Below are 18,169 nucleotides of genomic sequence, written 5' to 3'. Positions count from 1 at the left end.
TTCCTTTATCTAATCATTTCCTCTTCACAGCTATTCACTGACTGCAATAAGCTAACTTCCTCAGAGTGAGTAGTGGGCTCAAGCACTCTTCTCACACCTGACCTATACCTCAACTCACTTAATTCCACTGTTTTCTCTAATCCTAGTTCTTTTATTCCAGGAATCACATCTACCTCATCTGCTAAAAATGGAGAGAAAACACTGGGAACTCCAGTGCAAATGCCTCCATTCTGCGGTCCTCATTCAAGAACAGCATCAACTCCTTTCACTTTTTTTTTTTTTTTTTGCTTCCCAGACTCTGAGGTCATCTGTCCATAGTCTATTTTTATCATCCAGCCACCTTACTTCCAAGGCACACAAAGGCAACCTTACTATGCTTTAAGAAAAAACACCAGTCACCATCCTCTCTTTATCTAAGTCTCTACTCTCTTCTATTTCTGTCTACTCAAATGTGACTCACTTTGACTTCTTTCTCCTAACTGAACCTGCATGGAAAGATAAAATCCTGAAAAAAATTTCTATACTCTGGTCTATCCTCCTTCCTCTAAGCTTTTTTGCAATTAACGTTCTACAAACTATTGCCAGTTCAACTAATTACACTTGCTTTCTTACTTCTTCAGTTCTTCACCTCCACACACATTCTCTCCCGCTCCATCTTTACTCCATGGCTGCATGTATCATCATCCAATAGACTCTACTCCTACTTCACTCACAGCTTTTTTTTCCTCTAAAAAAAAAAAAAAAAACAAACCCCCAAAAAACCAACAACACACCACACCAACAAAAAAACCCACAACTTTGCTGCTTCTGCATTTCCTCCTATCACAACCTTAACCCTCACACTCAGATTGAGATTAAAAACTCTCTCCACTCCAGCACTGCATCAGTGCAAGATCACAAGAGTCAGACCTACTCTGACAAATTCAAATTCTCCTTCAGGTTTTAGGACAAGTCTATGCTGTACATAGAACACAAATCTAGTAAAGAAATAGAACCAGAACACAATACAGCTACACCAAACTGTACCAACTACTCCAGCTATTCATGCCTGTATTGTTCAGAAACCCCCCCTAGCCTTTCCCCTTATACAAGGCTTCATATTTGATAGCACCAAGTGGTACATGCATACATCTCTCTTCTGATATTTCTACATTTTATTTCTGTAGAATTCCCAGTCCATCTTTCTATGTATGTACTGCAAACAAACTAGTCCACAAATGCAACAGATGGCAAAGCATATGTAACAAATGATTAAGACAGCTAATGTGTGTCTCCCACACACCTACCCTCCTTCCCTAGTTATGACTAAACAAACATAAGACAGATACTATGGATTACCAATATTATCACTCTTTGTTCACCACTACATTTTAGAGCCGCTAACCAAGAAAATAAAAGGATGCATAAAAGTGAAGTTAGCTGGAAACACTGTGTCTGATGACACTCTTTATTGCAAGATGTCTCTTCCTGAAGGGGAACACTAGCAGCAACAAGCATTACTAATGCAACCCTTAGTAGGCAGCTCAGAAAACTGGGATTGAACTAGCCAAGTTCTACTCAGGACTCTGCTTCTCTTAATTCAGACTCCCTCTGAATCCTGTTGTCAAAATCCCCAAGTAAATTGCAGGACCAGATGTAGAAGTCTGATCAATTTGCTTCAAAGGTACACACTTTCAGTGCCAAAATCAAAAACTAAGTTAAGATCTCTCATAGTTAGCCATCAGTATGGGGCAGTACTGTAACCAAAACCTATCATAAGGGACATCCACTTTAAGATGTAAGGGGAAGACCAGTCTCTTCACTCTCAAATGAGTGACAGTCTTTTCCTTAGCTGTACTTTGTTATTTGCATTTTAGCTATGTTTTTCCTTGCTTCCCCCCTATTAAAAAAAAAAAAAAAGTGTGAGAAGACAAACATTACCTTCCCCCAAACTGTAGCGGATTCGTACATCCCACGCATACATTGTTTCCTTGTTCTCAAATCCCAGCATCACAACTTGAGAGAGACAGATGATTGCAAGTGTGTGATTCAAGCCCTCATAGGAGAGCCCAGGATCCAAGCCACAGATGTCTTCTAAGGTCATGCTGCTCCTCTCCTTATGCCCTTTTGCTCGTTCAGATTTATCCTTGTACACCAGCATGAGCAAACAGTCTAAAAGAAGCAAAACTGTCAGAGATGATGAGGCAGAACATAGAAGATAACACATTTCTCAGTATTCTGCTTCAATACAAAGGTGCTTTAGACAACTGCAGGGTCAAGTTTGATCAAGTAGTGTCAGAACCCAGTTTCCTTTTCCCACCCCATCCCCAGGTAGTTTGTAGTCCTTGTTTTCAGGGAGCAAACACTGAAGGCGTGTTTCAAGGGTAATCTGCAGGCTCAGAAATCAGGAGGCAAGTAGAAAGTCTTCCCTATTTTACTTCTCAAAAACCCAGTGGTTTTTCAGATACTCTCCTGAGCCTGGAAGGGCCTGACTCATTAATGCTGAACATTAGAAGTTACACTACGATAACTGTTCACGTTACAAACACTGAAGACTGAGAGGCTATTGTCATCTATATTTCCATTAGAACATACTGAACCACAAATGAAATTCTTACAGTAGTTCACAGATTACTCAACTACTAAATGGCGAGCAGACTGCACTGCCAGATTGTTAGTGTCAGCTCAGGTTTCCCAGTTAAATGTTACACAGTAGCCATTGCTAAATAATCATTATGTGCCACACCTTTTTTTTTTTTTTTTAAATATTTGCTTGTGTCACCGTTTGCTTTTAACCCCTTCCTAGAGGTGTTTATTATACAGTAACTACACAACAGAAGAAAGTAATTCAAGTGCCATGGTCCCATGGGAAAAGCACATTTCACAAGCAAAGCCAAAAGACGAGAAAAAGGGGAGAGCTCTCTCCCACCTTTTGCATTTATAACAAAAGCACTCCTCTTCGCCCCCCCCGGTTGCCTTCCTATCACATAGCACCCAGTTGTAAATGAAATTAACAGTCAATATCAAAGCTGCAACATCCACAGCTTAAGCTGGCCTACATACTACAAAGGAGAAAGCCTCCTATGCACCGTTTTACGAATGTTGGGGTCCGGTGCTCTGAGCCCTGGCAAGGTGCCCTGTGGCTCTCAGCTGAGCAAGGGACTGGCAGATCTCCAAAGAGGTGAAAAATGACTGAAAGGCTGAACTGTCTGCTAACTAAAGCAGAGCTTTGCGTGGACTCCCAATTGTTTTCACCCACCTGTTGGCAAAAACAGCTGCAACTATGATATTTAAGCATTCTGCAAGACAGTTCTGTGTCTGAAGAGAGAACAACTATGGTTTACAAAGAAAAGCAAATCACAGGGAGCTTTTTCTGGTAAGCCTGGCTAATTTTGCTAGAATAAAAATCCTGGTTTTTTGAGGAATAAGCTATATTATCGGTTAGTAAGTTTTCAAAGCAAGCTCCCTCATCTTCCCCCTTCAAACCTGGCTTACGCATGTTAGAAACCCAGGCCCATATTCACCTATCTAGATACTAGCTCTAAGGTCAACAAATGACCATTCACGCAGAGAAGTTGAACAGATTCAGCCGAGATACAGGCATTTGGAACACCAACATATAACCGTAACGACTCCGGTAACAAAGAGTTAGGTCTGAAGAGCTTCAGTTACTAAGAAACTTTCAGTCTACCAGCAACAACCTGGAAAAGATGCCATAACCCATCCTGCAGCAATGCAAATTCACATTTTCTTAGTGTAGGCAACATTTAGCCCTAGAAAGATATACTTTTGGGCCCAAATTTTTTCCCTGTTAGGGAACAATGGGGAAACCTGAAACCTACTTTTCCCTCTCCAGCAGTAAAACATCAACTCTGAATAACATTTTCAACTTCCCCTTCAGAAGCATGGAAATGATTTTTTTTTTAATTCAAAATATCATTTTATTTTTAAATTGAAGTGATATTTTATGTCAAAACACTGATCAAAAATAACTACCAAGCTTACAGTGCCAGCTTTTTCTTTTCTTTTTTTTTTTTTTTTACAGCCACCAATTACCCTGAAGAAATAATAATAATTTTCTTTAAAAAAAAAAAAAAAGGGCATTTTAAACGGGAACCAAAACCAAGTAACCGTGCCTTCAAAAGTCAGCTTTCGCATTGGTTTTAGTCAGCGCCTGATACTGAGCTGCTTAAAGCCCTGGCTCCGAGGCCGGACCGGCAGCCCGACCGACACACACACGCTGCAGCCGGGCACCGACCAAAGCCTGAGCGGTGCGGCCCAGGCTGCCGGCAGCCCTGAGGGCCGGCAGGTCTGTAACGGCCCCGGCAGCCGCCCGCCGCCTCCGCTGAGGAAAACGCGGTCCCGAGAGTTACGGGCCACCAGCCTCGGGCTACGCTTCGGGGGGCTCCGGCAACAGTCACCTCCTATTTTTGGCCGCCTGATCGGTTGCCAGATAATTTATTCCCCCCCTTCGCTGATTTAAAAAAAAAAAAAAAAAAAAAAAAGGAAAGGGCAGCGACGGCTTGAGCAGAGCCCCGACGAGGGTGCTCTCCAGCGGCAGCTAACCTGGAGGGGAGCCCTATACACTCCCTGGCCCCAGGGCCCCGAACCCTGTCCCCTCACCGGCCGGGCGGAGGAGGGAGGGACGCCCCGGCGTCTGCCTTCCCCCCCCCCGCAGAACGGGTCCCCCTCTTACCTGCCACCGGGGAGGGCTTGCGCAGCACCAGCCACCTACTCTTCCACTGCAACGAGAGGCAAAAGGAGAGGGTTAGCCAGGGCCGGAGGAGGGAAGAGCGGGCTCTCTCCCCTCCTGAGGAGGGGGGCGTCGGTCGGGGACCCCCGGCCCCAGCCCGCCGCGGGGCCGGGCCGAAGGGTCGCCGGGAGCGGGGACCTTTTTTCCATCTCTCAACTTGACGTGACCCTCCACCACCACGGAATCCGTCATCTTCAGTCATGATTCCGGACAGCTGCGCCCGGCTCGCTGCTCCCTCCCCGCGCTCTGGCCGAGGGGTCACTTTCAAAATAGCTTTATTAGGTCCCCGCACAGGCACAGGGAGCGACGCGGGCGAGCGGCCAGCGCGGCCCGGCCCTCCCCGGCGCCCCCCGCCCCACCGGGCAGGGGAACAGGCCGGGGCGGCTGCGGCTGAGGGGAAAGGGGGTCCCGGGAAGCTTTTCACTGGCTCTTTATTCATGTGGTTTATTGTGGTGTTGGGTTGTTGGGGTTTTTTTAATTATTATTATTTTTTTCTCCACGGTTTCGGTAGCGGGAGGCGCGAGCCGGAGCACCCGGAGGGCGGCAGCCCCGCGCGGGCCGCCTCAGCGAGTCTCCTCCGGGCGCGACCCCGGCGAGGCGCCCAGAGCCGGCCCCGATCCCGCTCCGGGCTTTGCAGCTGACCGCTGAGGCAGCGATGCGGCCGGGGGCGGCGGGCGGGAAAGCCCGGACCGGACTCTCTTCGCCCTCCATCTCCGCGGAGCGGGGCCTGGCGCCGGCGGGCTGAAGCACCCCATTCCCCGGGCCTCCCAACCGGCGGCTTCCTTATAGCGCCCTGATTTCTCTTTCAAAAAGTGTAATTAGCGCTCCCCTTGGCTCCCAGAAGACGTACAACCAACTACCCCAGATAAAAATACTCTTTTTCTTCTTTGCAATGCAACTGTCACGAGATAACAACCACTTACACCAAACCCAGCGCAGCTACAATTAATAGAATAAGAAGTGTTAATGATGTCCTCAGATTTATTTCAATGAGCAATGGACTAATTAGAGTCCATTATTCTAAAAATACTCCTACTGCATCTTATTTGATGGTAATTAGTTCTTCAGCTTTTTTTAACCAGCACCACAGCACATTTTTCTTTCAATAGCATAATAGAAGGGACATTTAGATGTTTGCATTTATTTCTTCCCTTTGAATCGGTCAGTTTGCATGGAAGAACATATAATTTAATAAAACCATCTTTAAGTGTGGTTCATAATGAATTAGGGACGTGCTTGTTCAACTGGCTTCGTATTCTAATTCAATTTCAAGATACATGTTAGGAAAAGCATCAGATAAAATTTCACTAGGAAATTTAAGTTGGATTTTCATTTTAACCAAAGCGATAAGCACTTAAAGGGAGGAGAAAAATATGGAGGATGAGTTTCCATGGGGTAATGCTCAACAGAAAGCTGGGAGTCAGAAGGGGCTGGAGTGTCCCGTAGGAATGTGAGCGGTGTCAGGGGTGTGAGAGGTGAGGCAAGGACCTCTTGCTTAACCGGGCCATTTCCCTGCCACCCCTCATCTGGGTTTGGGGATTTAATACACTGCTAGTACATCAGATGCTCAAACGATGAAATTTAGTTCCACCAAACCAATGCAGTAACAGTAGACAAACAGGGTGCTTTGAAAGCCACAAATTAATTTTAATGCGTTCAAAGTATGACAGTATCAACTGAAGATTTGTCATTTAGACCTTTGAGGGCAGAAAATAGGCTATTTCAGTTGGAAACATTCAATATATTTAAACATAAACTGTTTGATTGATTGTATTGCTGTTGCTATATACTGATATAAGCAGCACAGATTTTTGAAAACAGGACAGCTAAAAAGCTCTACATGAATTGTCAGAAACACCAGTCTAACACCTTTCCTATCAAACAGCCGCTTTCTTCACAGCAAGAGAAGACTGAGAGAATATATATATAAACACAAAAGTACCAGAGTAAAACCACGCACTGTGTGGATATATAGGAATTTCAAACTCAGACTGAAGTCTCAGAACAGATTTGGACGTTCCGAATGGCATAAGCTTTGTGTGGAAACCTGTTCCAAATGAATCCCTTCCAAAGAAGGGTAAACAGTTCCTTCATGCTGATTTAGTCCTTGTCTTTCAGCAGCAGGTACAGGTAGTTTTGTCACACAGCCAGCTTCATCTCACGGAGTTCAGCAAGCCAGACTCGTACTGCAAATGGCCAGGAAGGCAAAGCCAGACAATGAGAGTCTTCAACTTATTTTGGAATCAAGACCCCAGAGGTGGAGCTCAATTTTTCAAACAAGTGTTTAGTGCTTCAGGAAAACAAATGAAAGACTTTGATCTTAGTGTTCACAGTATTCATAGCTGAAAATTGTATTAAATCTGTCTACTGGAAATTTTGTGACGTGTATAAAACTGGGAGCACCACCAGCTGAAATCGATCTTTATGCAGAGCTTCTCAGGTGCCTTCCAGCACAGAGAACTGCTATCTCATTTTTCTACCAGCTCTCAACCTGTTGAAGAACCTACAGAGGGATTCGAAGATTTAATTGTAACTTTATACATAACTGACTAAGTCCATGAAACAGAGGGTGAACATTTTTATTTAACAGTTTACATCATTTATCTAGATTAGCATTGTTGTATAGTTGTACTTACACAAATTCAGGTTTTGGTTGTTTTTCCTTACAAAGTTTCTTTAAACTGCTGAAATCATTCACCGCAACTAAGAAACCCATGAAAACATTGCCAGTAATATAAAACAAAACACATATCTGAGTATCCAGACACCACTTTAAAATTCTGTATCTTAAAGCATAGCTTTGCTTGAAACACTTAAGAGAATTCAAAAACATTCACTATTAGAGAAGAAAAACATTTCACATCAACACTTCCAAATGTACACATCTGACATGGCTAAAGATTCCCTGTATTAAAAAAAAAAAAAAAAAACACAAAAAACCAACCAACCAAAAACAAACCCTTGTGATTTTCCATTCTTATTTATCAGACTAGAATTTTTTTTGTTGAATTATTTTCTGCCTTTTTTTTTTTGCTTATGCAGCTGAGTCCACAGCCTCTAAACAGCTATATATTGTAATAATTCCTTTGATTGTTCCCATAACAATTCCATAGACCATGACAGCAAACCCTGTGGTTTATATGACATGACCAAACTCCCAAGGAAAATGTCAAATTCCTCCTTTCTGAATTATCTAAACAGGTGAACAACTTGTTAGTATAAAATCTAAGACATCTTCAAAACACTGTCAAATTTCAGAAACGTTTAGGCATTTATCATCAAGGTGAAATGTTTCCACTGTTATCCTCAGGGTGAGGAGCAGCTCACAGTCTGCAAAAGGTCCTAACTGCATTGGTCTGAAGTCAGAGGCAGCACTGACTTCCAATATTTTCCAGCAAGAAACTTTGTGCCCTCAAGAGGTTTTGCATTAACAATGCTGGAAAATTGCACACCAGATTCAGCAGAGCTCTGAAGCACATTCCTAATTTTATGTCAGGGGAATATAAAAACGTGGTTACATCTTTGGTTGAATCAAACCCTAAACCCTCTGTTTTTTCCCCAGAATTGGTTTGTTGCCATTAGCTGATGAGCAGCTTCACCCACGTTGCTCTACCGGTGTCTCTCAACTTGAACTTCAAGAGATCACTTCTGAGGGGGAAGAGATTTAATTTTTGGTGCTCCTCCTGTTTTCTTTTTTCTTTTTTTTTTTTAAATCTCATCTGAGAATACAAGAACAATGTTGTTACAGGTTGGTTTGGGCGATGACAGCTCCAACAGAAACTACACAAACACATTCAAGTAACTTTTTATGTAATCCATCAAGCAGAAAAACATTTGTAGATTTTGGTGCACTGTCTCAACATGTTTGTTTTATTAAGCCAAATAAAGACAGTCTTGTATAATGAGCAATCCAAAGCCCTAAAATTCTAGATCAAGGATGCTCATCAGATGGGTTAGGCCTACTTTTGGTGGTCTGGTTTGGAATTGCTAAGAATTACAATGACAGTTTTCATACTAGCTTATAATAAAATATTTATTCCATTTTAATGAAACCAAAAAACTCCTGAACCCTGCTTCAGATGTTAGCATATTTAACTGTTCAAGTAGCTTTTCGGGGGGCTATTTTCTCATTAATCCAGTTTACATAGTTTGTAATTCGTGTATATACTCCAGGTTTGTTGACTCTGCTGCAGCCATCTCCCCAGCTGATAACACCATAGAGGTAAGAGATTTCATTTTTTTCACAGGCCAGAGGTCCACCAGAATCTCCCTGTGTTAAAAAAGTAAGGGAAGATTATATAATTTAATAGAAAGCAGTCAGAAAAAGATCAGTTTGGGAAAGTCCCAAATTAAGAATGTTTACATGTGAGATTTAAACTTTAAAAAAAAAAATCTGGAAGCAGTGGTCTACTGAAGTTTCATTGTAGAAACTTTTTTTTTTTAATCATACCTCTAATATGACGGTCTTTTGGTTTTTTTAATTCCACATTGAACAGAAGTACAAAAATATCAGATTTTGTTTAAAACAATTGAAATTATTTTAGATGCAGACACTTACTGAAGAGCACAGATGATCTGGGTCACTTTCAACAGGAGAATGTAAGATGTTGAGGCTTACACTATTCTGTAATATGGGCTCTGCATGGATGGCTATTTGGAGAGTTTCTCAATGCAGTTTATTGCAAATGTCAGAGTTCATGAAAGTTTTCAAAGAAAGATGTTATATACATAGATGCTTTTCCATGTGACTGTGGGATGCTATAGTTTTATGAGGCATATGGGGTTTTTTGCATCTGTTGAATTTGATGCTACTGAGCATTTACCTTGTCATTAAATCCATAAACCAAAAATAAGACCGAACTAATGTTTGATGACACACTACAGCAAGGATGAATTTGCAACACTTCTACTTATTGATGTTTACAAGCATTCAGAAAACAGGACATTATTATTACTCTTAGATTGACTTTCTAATGAAATTAAAATGTTAGAAATTAAAATAAAAACACAGAATCATAGAATGGCTTGGGTTGGAAGAGACCTCAAAGATCATCTAGTTCCAACCCTGCTGCCACGAGCAGGGACACCCTCCACTAGACCACGTTGCCCAAAGCCCCATCCAGCCTGGCCTTGAACACTTCCAGGGATGGGGCATCCACAGCTTCTCTGGGCAACCTGTTCCAGTGCCTCACCACCCTCACAGGGAAGAATTTCTTTCTAATATCTAATCTAAACCTACCTTCTTTTAGTTTAAACCCATTATCCCTTGTCCTGTCACTACACTCCCTGATAAACAGTCCCTTTCCATAAAATAGTAAATAGTAAAGAGTGAAAGGAGCCACTCCTCTACTTATTTGAGACTAAGGAGAAATATATTTTTTCCTATTTAAAAAAAAAATCCCTTGAGAGCAAAGAAGGTAGGAAAATTGTGTTGCATTTATACTAGGAGATTTCTGTTATAAAGGAGGGACATCAAGTGAAGTCTTGTATCTGAGATCAATTTACTTCTCAGAACTTTGGTATCAGTGAACTGACTAAAAAAAATCCAAAAAAATCTTTAAAAAATAATCAAGCAGAACACATTATCTACTTGATGTTTCTTAGTCTTGAAATACTTGTATATATAACAGATGGTTTATAGTTTAACTTCCTAAACATGTATCAAGAAAACTCAGATGTGAGCTACATTTGTTGTGACATTAAGAGATTTACACTGTTTCTCCTTAGACCACACTACAAGTTCATCAACAGGAAAAAGAAAATGAATTACTGATTCACTAATAATGATTTCATGTCATGAGCACTGTTCTTCAGCAACATCTGTGACTCTAAATCACTGTTTCCCAGACTTTGCAACACTCTCCAGACCACTTGTCTCTCCTTCCCTCCACTTTCTTCTTTCTCCCTCCAATTCCTGATCAACTCTGTTTTTCCAGGGCAGGGAGCGAGAACCAGCTATAATGCTGCGTCTTGTATTTGTACTTCCTGGGTAAGGTAAGGAAAACTGAGCAAGCAAGGTAGTTTCTGCTGCCATTTCATTCTTGACACCTTTCTTTGGACAGTTCATGATCTCTATAAGGGTTCCAGCACACAGTATACATGATATTCTTTGCTTTACTTAATCTCACTACCAACTATGTGCTGCTTGTTCCCAAGTTTATGCTAATAAAGCATAACCATCCTCCTTCAAAATGAACTGAAGATAAAATCTGAAGGTTTATGTAAGGAATAATCTGATCCTTCATTTAAAAAATGGTCTCATCTATCACCACAACAATTCTGCATCCTTAGTCAGAGCCAAGGTGTGACATTGTTCAGAGAGAGGTGCAAAGTAGTAAAATCATGAGGTCATTCCACAAAGGACAGAAGTCATGAAACACAGCTTCCAGTTGACTGATACTCTACACCGTTAAATCCCACCCACTATAATAACCTCAGCTCCTTCCTCCCCCAAACCTCACCACTGCTCCCCACCTCCTACCCAGGTATCCGTATTTCCATTAGGCAAGAGGCGGCAGCTGGGGGATTTGGCTCCGCACAGGTACCTGCGGGTTGTCCTGCCAGCACATCCCTGCCAACTGGCCAGCAAACCATCGCCATCATGCTGCAAGCTCAGCCAGGAGCTAAAGCAACTCACCCTCCAGTGCATAGCCACTGTCTTTCATGAAGGTAGGAGGAATATAACACCCTGGAGGGATTTTGCCCTTCTGTAGAACTTAATTGATGTTGAACAGGTTAAAAAAAAAAAATGAAGGTGGAAGCAAACAGTGCAGTTACATGAGTTTCTTTTCTTTAGGAACATTTCTTTAGGAACACTGTAATGTCAAAAGTAAGCACTGTAACACTGCAACATTTCTGGCAATAATACACATTTATATTCTCTGCCTAGAAATGACTCACATTACCTGACAAGCGTCAGATCTGCTATCAAAGTAGCCAGCACAGAACATATTTTCAGTGATTTCTGTTCCATAAATTTCAGGGCTTCTGCACTTCTCCTCAGGAATAATTGGAATCAGAGTTTCTTGCAGGACATCTGAATAACCAGATATATCTTTAAAAATTCCCAGAGAGGAAAAGAAAGTCACTTTTATAGAATGTGAAGAGCATAACATGGAAACACAATGCACGATACAACATACAAACACAAAACACATCTCAGTCATATTCGTGTTCTGGATCTCTTTAAAAGATAATAATTTTTCTAGTCATCAGATCACTTTCTGCTCCTCCAGTCAGACTCCGTGCCCTTTAAAATAACAAGTATGCCATCTCCAGACATTCATCCGCTTTGGGTTCTCTCGTCTCCTAGAGACTCAGGAACATTCCCCCAGCACTCCTGTCCTCTCCCCTTTCCAGATGGGCTATTAAATCATCAATTTATCAAAGGTGCCATTACATCATTTTGTCCTGGTGTAAATGTGCACTCTAAAGGCAACGTTTGCTTATACTAAGTCTCTTACCAAAATGAGACAGCCAGCTCCCCCATCCTTCTCATCTATCTACATAGGTCCTTGCTATCTCCACATCAAAGCAGCATGACCAAGCCTCAATCCTGAAATTCCTCATCTGAAAGGATTGGATGGATTTTTCCACCTTTCTCAAGCTGGATGTAAGCACTTATCAGCCCAAAGTCTGGCCCTCTCCTTTAAATGTTTCCAAAGTTGCTTGCTGATGAAGGTGAAGATCTCCTCCATCACAGACTAGTAAATTGATTGTGTTTGGTTTGCAGTCTTTGATCATAGAATGGTTTGGGTTGGAAGGGACCTTCACGATTATCTAGTTCCAACCCCCCTGCCATGGGCAGGGACACCCTCCACTAGACCATGTTGCTCAGGGTAGGATTCACTTGTCAAATTGTTAGCACCTGCAACTAGGCTTCTTGCTCCCCTCCCAGTCTATGGAGATCTAGCTGGCTCACAGCTCAGCTCATCCTAAAATAGACATAAACATTTGGTCAAGAGAACACCACTCCAAATTCCAAGGACTATAAAGGAAGTTCAGGATGACTATTTCAGATGCAAATGCTGTAAACATCTAAAGGTAAGTAAAAAGAGTCCCACCAGAAGTCCCTTGGAAACTATTTTGCCAAACTATCAGTTGTATAACATATACTTGAGCATTATGTTTTAATTATCATAATTTTTTTCTACCAGCTCTCATTTTACTCACTCTCATGCCTGTGTCCCCATCCAGAAATCTGACATTTGAACTGTTCAGGGAAAACGGTGTTACTTTCCGGCAAGCAGATGGGCTGAACAAACTGGGACTTGACAGCACAACGTTGACCATTCTTCTTCAGCTTAATCAAAGCTGCAGAACAGAAGATATAAGAGGAGTAAAGTGTCTGTTCCCTTTCTTTAATGGGATTGGCAGCAATGGGTCTCAGATACAACTTTAATTATCCCCTAAGCCTCTCTTAATTAAGATATTTCAATCAAAGACAGACAGACTCATCTCAACAGCACCTGATTTTACAGCAAATTGAAGGCTGAAATATTCAGCTACTCCCCTTGTGGGAATATTTATTTTATGCTGCACTCACTGAGCAGATTTTGCTTCACTGCCTTTGTAGAGAAAGGGGAAGATAGAAAATACATATGTTTCCTCCCACCTTAAAGTTAAATAACAGTGACATATCCACGACTTTCAGCTGAAATAAGTGGGATGTGCAAGTGCTCACTGCTTCTGAAAGTCTGGCCACCTGCCTAATTCCAATTTGATTTAAAAACTTAATTACTGCAAAAGCTGGTGTATTTCGTGCTCTGTGTTATTACTGAGTTCAGCAAAATTCAAGATCTTGAAAATTAAAGAATAAAAAAAAAATCAGGATATTTCAAAACCAAGCTTCTGAAAGCTATAAAGCTTTACACAACCTACACAACCTTTACTATCCTCTCATGGGGCTGAAAACAGTGTAAATATGGAACTGTGCAGCATCATGAGCTTGATACTGAAAGAAAATGTCACAAGTAGCAGAAATGTCATTTCCCCTGTAGCAATCCCCCTGTGTTTGGCTGTAGAGCAACAGAGGGGACTTTGTGCTGGGTGTAACAAGGGCAGCACATGGGGTTTGGGCACGCTAAAACAGGACAGAGCTGAGGCAATGTGGACACACCTATTAAAGCTTCACATCACGCTGTTCGGAAGTTCCAGGTTTTCTCAGCCCAGCTGTGTGGCAAACGAGATCCCACTGGATAGTCTTATTTCTCTACTGACTACATTTTTGGCCTTTGTGGAACATGTAAAGAGTATCTCACAGGCTGAGAAACCCACACAAACTGCGCTCCAATGCTCAGCAGCTTGCTCTTCCTCGCCTTCCTCCTCTTCCCCACCAACTCTGCCTGTTCCTGAATCCCCTGAACTTCCCAGAAAACACTAATGTGGTAGTTTGTTTCCTTTTGAATAGCAGTTTCTGCAGAAAATAACTCTTCTGCATCAGTAGAAATCACTGACAGGGCAGAATGTGCCCCCACATCTTCCCCCCCCCCCCCCAGTTTCTGCCTGCTTGTTTGTTTGCAGTGGGGCACATCTTAGGAACTCCATGTACAGCTGACCCTAGATTTGGACATTGCACATTGGTGAGGCAAGCTGAATTTCAGAGTAATTCAAAAAGTTAGATCTCAAAGTGCCAACAGTGGTTTACACCAGGATATTTCAGAGCAGCGTAATACCCCAAATCCAGTTCATCTCCTGGTATGCTGCGACAGATCTCCCACCAACACAGAATCTGAACCCTTTTTTCTACAGAGTAGAAAATATTCCCCATCTGGGAGCAAAAAAGCCAGTATTTGCCTGACTTAAGATACCCCTGATGTCAGGCTATTAAACAGTCTCACAGACAAAGTGCTTACACAGCTTGACACCCCCTGGGTGACGTGCCACCTTCCACAAGAGCAGATCAGAAAATAAGCAGCGAGTTGCTGTTCCGTTGTCATTCTGACTCATAAGGTCAATCAGAAGGGCATTTAACTTTTGACTGATAAGACAGCTGATTTTTAAATCTATCTCAGTGTAAAAAATGATTCTTAGTAACATAGATTTTCAGAGCAGATGGGGCTATTATATTCATCTAGTCAGATCCTCTATACAATACAGACAATAGAATTTTACCAAGTAATTCCTGCATCAAGCCCACAGTTTCTGCTTCAGTTGAAAAAAAGCCTAATCCCACAAAGACTTGAAATGATGATAAATCTGCTGTACACCTAGGTAAATTGCTCCAGTGGCTAATTATCATAATTATTTAAAATTTGCAATTTATTTCTCATCTGAATTTGTCTAGTTTTCAGATGCTGTTATAATTCTGGGAGAACTAAGAACCCCCTGCACTCAAAAGCCTCTCCTAATGCCTATGATTTTTCCACTCTGAAGGCAGTTTTTGACATATCAACTAAACTTGAAACTAAGCTGAGCAAGCAGAAAGTAAAACTGTAAGAACAAAAATACTCACCAATATCATGTTCAGTAGGGTTGAACACAGAATACTGAGGATGCAAAATGTATTTTTCTATTTCAAATGTTTGTGTTACATCAGTTGTTCTATTAAATATATGCTGACCCAGAACTACCTTAATAGTGGATTTTAGCGGACTGTAATAGAAAAGAGAGAAAAAGCAATTCTATAATTCACAGGTCAAGCAAAACCTAATTTCCAATATCCATGTCCCATGAACTGTAGTAATCTCAGCCCCCCACCACGTCCATTATTTACCCTCTCACAATGTCTTGACATATTTCCCAGGCTTCCTACCTACTGTGGGCCAGGAAAAAGATGACTAATGTTATAGTGAGCTGGAGGCTCGGTGGGTCCTGATTAGCCTAATTAAAGACTGCTGCTCCTTGACAGAAGTAAAAGGCAAGCACAGGCTCTGCTGCCCAGTTGCTCTCTGGCTAACAACATCTTCAGGGGCTGCAAGCACTTCTTGTTCTAGAAACTTAAGTGAGTCAACCTCAACCAGACTTTGCCAATGAGTACAAAAATTCCTGAGGAAGAAACAAGGGACCGAAAGATGAGTCAGTGGTGGATATCTCATTTCTCTGGGAAACCAGGTTCTTAAAATATTACAGGTGTGGGTCAAGATTTTAAAGGTGCTGGCAGACTGACAACTCAGGAACATCTGGGCAGCTTTCACCTAAGAGCTATCACCACTTCTACTCTGAGATTAGATTGGTCTATGTGTAATGGTGTGCTTCCCTCCTGCCCCCAGACCTGACCTTTTCCTGTAACCCTGCTCAAGCGATAACCACCAGTGGTAGTCATGATGGATGCATCTAGTCATGATGGATGCGTCTGGTCATGATAGCTGCATCCGTCTCAAAGTGGATTCAGGGGAGACAGGTAACAACACAATAGCCAAGGGCTAATTTATGGCAATGAGCCCACCTAACCACAGTGCTGGTCAATGTCTGGCTCAAGGCAAATTTGGAAGAAACTAACATCTGCAGTCAGTACGCAAATATGACTGTAAGTCAATCGTCTTACTCCATAAACAGTGAGCAGCCCAGGAGCCCTTTGAAGTCTCCTGCATGGCAGTGGGCTGCACACCAGGATCTCCCCTTGAGTGGGGACACCTCTCAAGGTTATTCCTCGAGGTTGAGAGATTCCTTGCTGCAACAGATCTCCGATAAGTGACTAATGGCATGTGAAACTTTGAAATCTTAGCTAAGCAATAGAAAGGATTGATTGCACATATATAATCCTTTAGACATAAACCGTTGACCAAGTCTGGGACAGGATTGGATCCAGCCGCACCTAGACTCCTCTCTGAGAAGGAGTTTAGAAAGCAAGGGGGCACTTTCTGAACCTCATGACTCAATGGGAGGGTCTCCCTGACAGTTTTGTCTGACCCTGTCCTCTATGCAGGAAAAAAACAAGTGTATCTTGCCATCAAATCTTGTTAAACCACTGTTGCATTTACCATTCAACTTCATTAACTCACTGATTTTTATCAATAAAGTATACTGTTGCTTCTCTCTTATGAGTGAAGTGCATGACTCCATTCACGACACTATGTTAAGTCAGCTGTCTAGAATCAGAAGCGACTTGGTGGAGAAAGGTCCCAACAGCACACTGATCTAATGGGAAAAACCACACTCAGAGGAGAATACAGTTTTTGTAATCCACACCACCTTTTACAGCCACTGATTGTTTACATTAAAAAGACCACAGTCCTCTCATATCCAGTGTCCAAGGACAGACAATTAACAAGAACCAGTACAACAGTTGGGAAGAAAGGGACATTTGGGAATAATTAGGAAGTGTTTGGAAAGACAGTAAATTCTCTAGCTTTGAAAGCAACAGAATTCAAATTTCACTCTTGCGTTAAAACCAATTCAATCTACATGTGCATAAGTCTACAATGAATTTAGCAAGTGTCTTCAACATCAGAGCACTCATATGTTTTGCTATCCAGTGCAGGAGCAGAAAATATCTGGTGTCACGCATCATGCACAGATGCAGAGTCGTCAACATCATTGCAAAGTTTCCCTAGTTGTGTTTCTGTGCATCAGTAGTGCCCATCCGATACAAAAGCTCTGCGGAGTCTCCTCCAGTACTGAGCATGAAGCAATGATCAACAGTAACGTACCTAGAGGAAAGAGATTCTAGCTAATGGCAGCACAGGGAGCTGGCAGCTACCCTGCAACAATAACTGTGCTTATAACTAACAAAGGAAAGCACAAAGTTCATTTTTCCATGACTGCAACACAAGAAGACAATAAAATATTCTTCGATCAATATGCGGGGCCAGGAATTTCTCAGTCTCTTTGCAGTGGTAAATCAACCTCCTTGAAAATCAGATTTTGGGCCTGTAAAACAGAGAGGAAGTTTGCTTCCCAGGATAGTATTTAGAATAGATTTTAAAGATACTGAATGGTTCTACTATGACTTACAGGTGGTTCATTCAGGAAAAGAAATAAAACAGGAGGGGTTGCAGAAAAGGAATAAAAAACCCTGAGTTAGCTGCACAGGTATCTATTGTCGCCTAGCGGAAAACGGTTGAAATTGTGGCTAACCCAGAGGTACTAAACATACGGAAGAGCACAAATTACAATGCAGCAATTATGGAAAATCTGTATGTACCAAACCACCAGCTGGAAGTGGGTGGAAATGTCCTGAATAGCTGCCAAAGTTAGTAGCTATTTCACAACATTTGAAAAACAAATGCGTTGTGGCTCGAGCTCCAAATGCTTCAGTACAGCATTCACAATGGTATTATTAGCTCCGCAAGCTATCAGTGTATGTATTCTGGCACGAGGTTTTCTGTTTCTCTTGGCTCCTTTACTATGCAAAAGAACAATGGGTATGAAATGATGTAATATTTTTCCCATCAATGTGATCAAACTGAAATCAGGGAAAGTGTTCAGTATTTGTAGAAAATGAAATATTTAGAATAAAGTAAGAATATCCTATAGTCAATATTTTCTCCAGTGTCC

General features: G+C 41.9%; 2 protein-coding genes across 4 annotated transcripts in view; both read right to left on the bottom strand.

Annotated features, from left to right (window-relative positions):
* The window catches only part of DOK7 (docking protein 7), a 68,724-nt gene extending 63,378 nt beyond the window's left edge, over window positions 1-5,346 (bottom strand). Inside the window, exons 1-3 of one of the 2 annotated variants that reach the window (XM_054825366.1) lie at window positions 4,871-5,346; window positions 4,676-4,721; window positions 1,921-2,166 (exon numbers count right to left, since the gene is read on the bottom strand). In XM_054825366.1, the coding sequence (XP_054681341.1) occupies window positions 1,921-2,166; window positions 4,676-4,721; window positions 4,871-4,924 (346 nt within the window). In that variant the 5' untranslated portion in view covers window positions 4,925-5,346. The remainder of the gene's footprint in view (window positions 1-1,920; window positions 2,167-4,675; window positions 4,722-4,870) is intronic. The other variant, XM_054825367.1, reaches the window with a different exon arrangement.
* Window positions 5,347-7,295: 1,949 nt separating this feature from the next.
* Window positions 7,296-18,169, bottom strand: part of HGFAC (HGF activator) — a 48,012-nt gene continuing 37,138 nt past the window's right edge. The window contains exons 11-14 of one of the 2 annotated variants that reach the window (XM_054823991.1): window positions 15,186-15,325; window positions 12,905-13,045; window positions 11,638-11,786; window positions 7,296-9,002 (exon numbers count right to left, since the gene is read on the bottom strand). In XM_054823991.1, coding sequence (XP_054679966.1) covers window positions 8,832-9,002; window positions 11,638-11,786; window positions 12,905-13,045; window positions 15,186-15,325 — 601 coding nt within the window. In that variant the 3' untranslated portion in view covers window positions 7,296-8,831. The remainder of the gene's footprint in view (window positions 9,003-11,637; window positions 11,787-12,904; window positions 13,046-15,185; window positions 15,326-18,169) is intronic. The other variant, XM_054823992.1, reaches the window with a different exon arrangement.

The sequence above is a fragment of the Grus americana genome, chromosome 4 (genome assembly GCF_028858705.1).
Source record: "Grus americana isolate bGruAme1 chromosome 4, bGruAme1.mat, whole genome shotgun sequence".
Taxonomy (NCBI): Eukaryota; Metazoa; Chordata; class Aves; order Gruiformes; family Gruidae; genus Grus; species Grus americana.
This window is presented reverse-complemented; position numbering and strand designations above follow the sequence as displayed.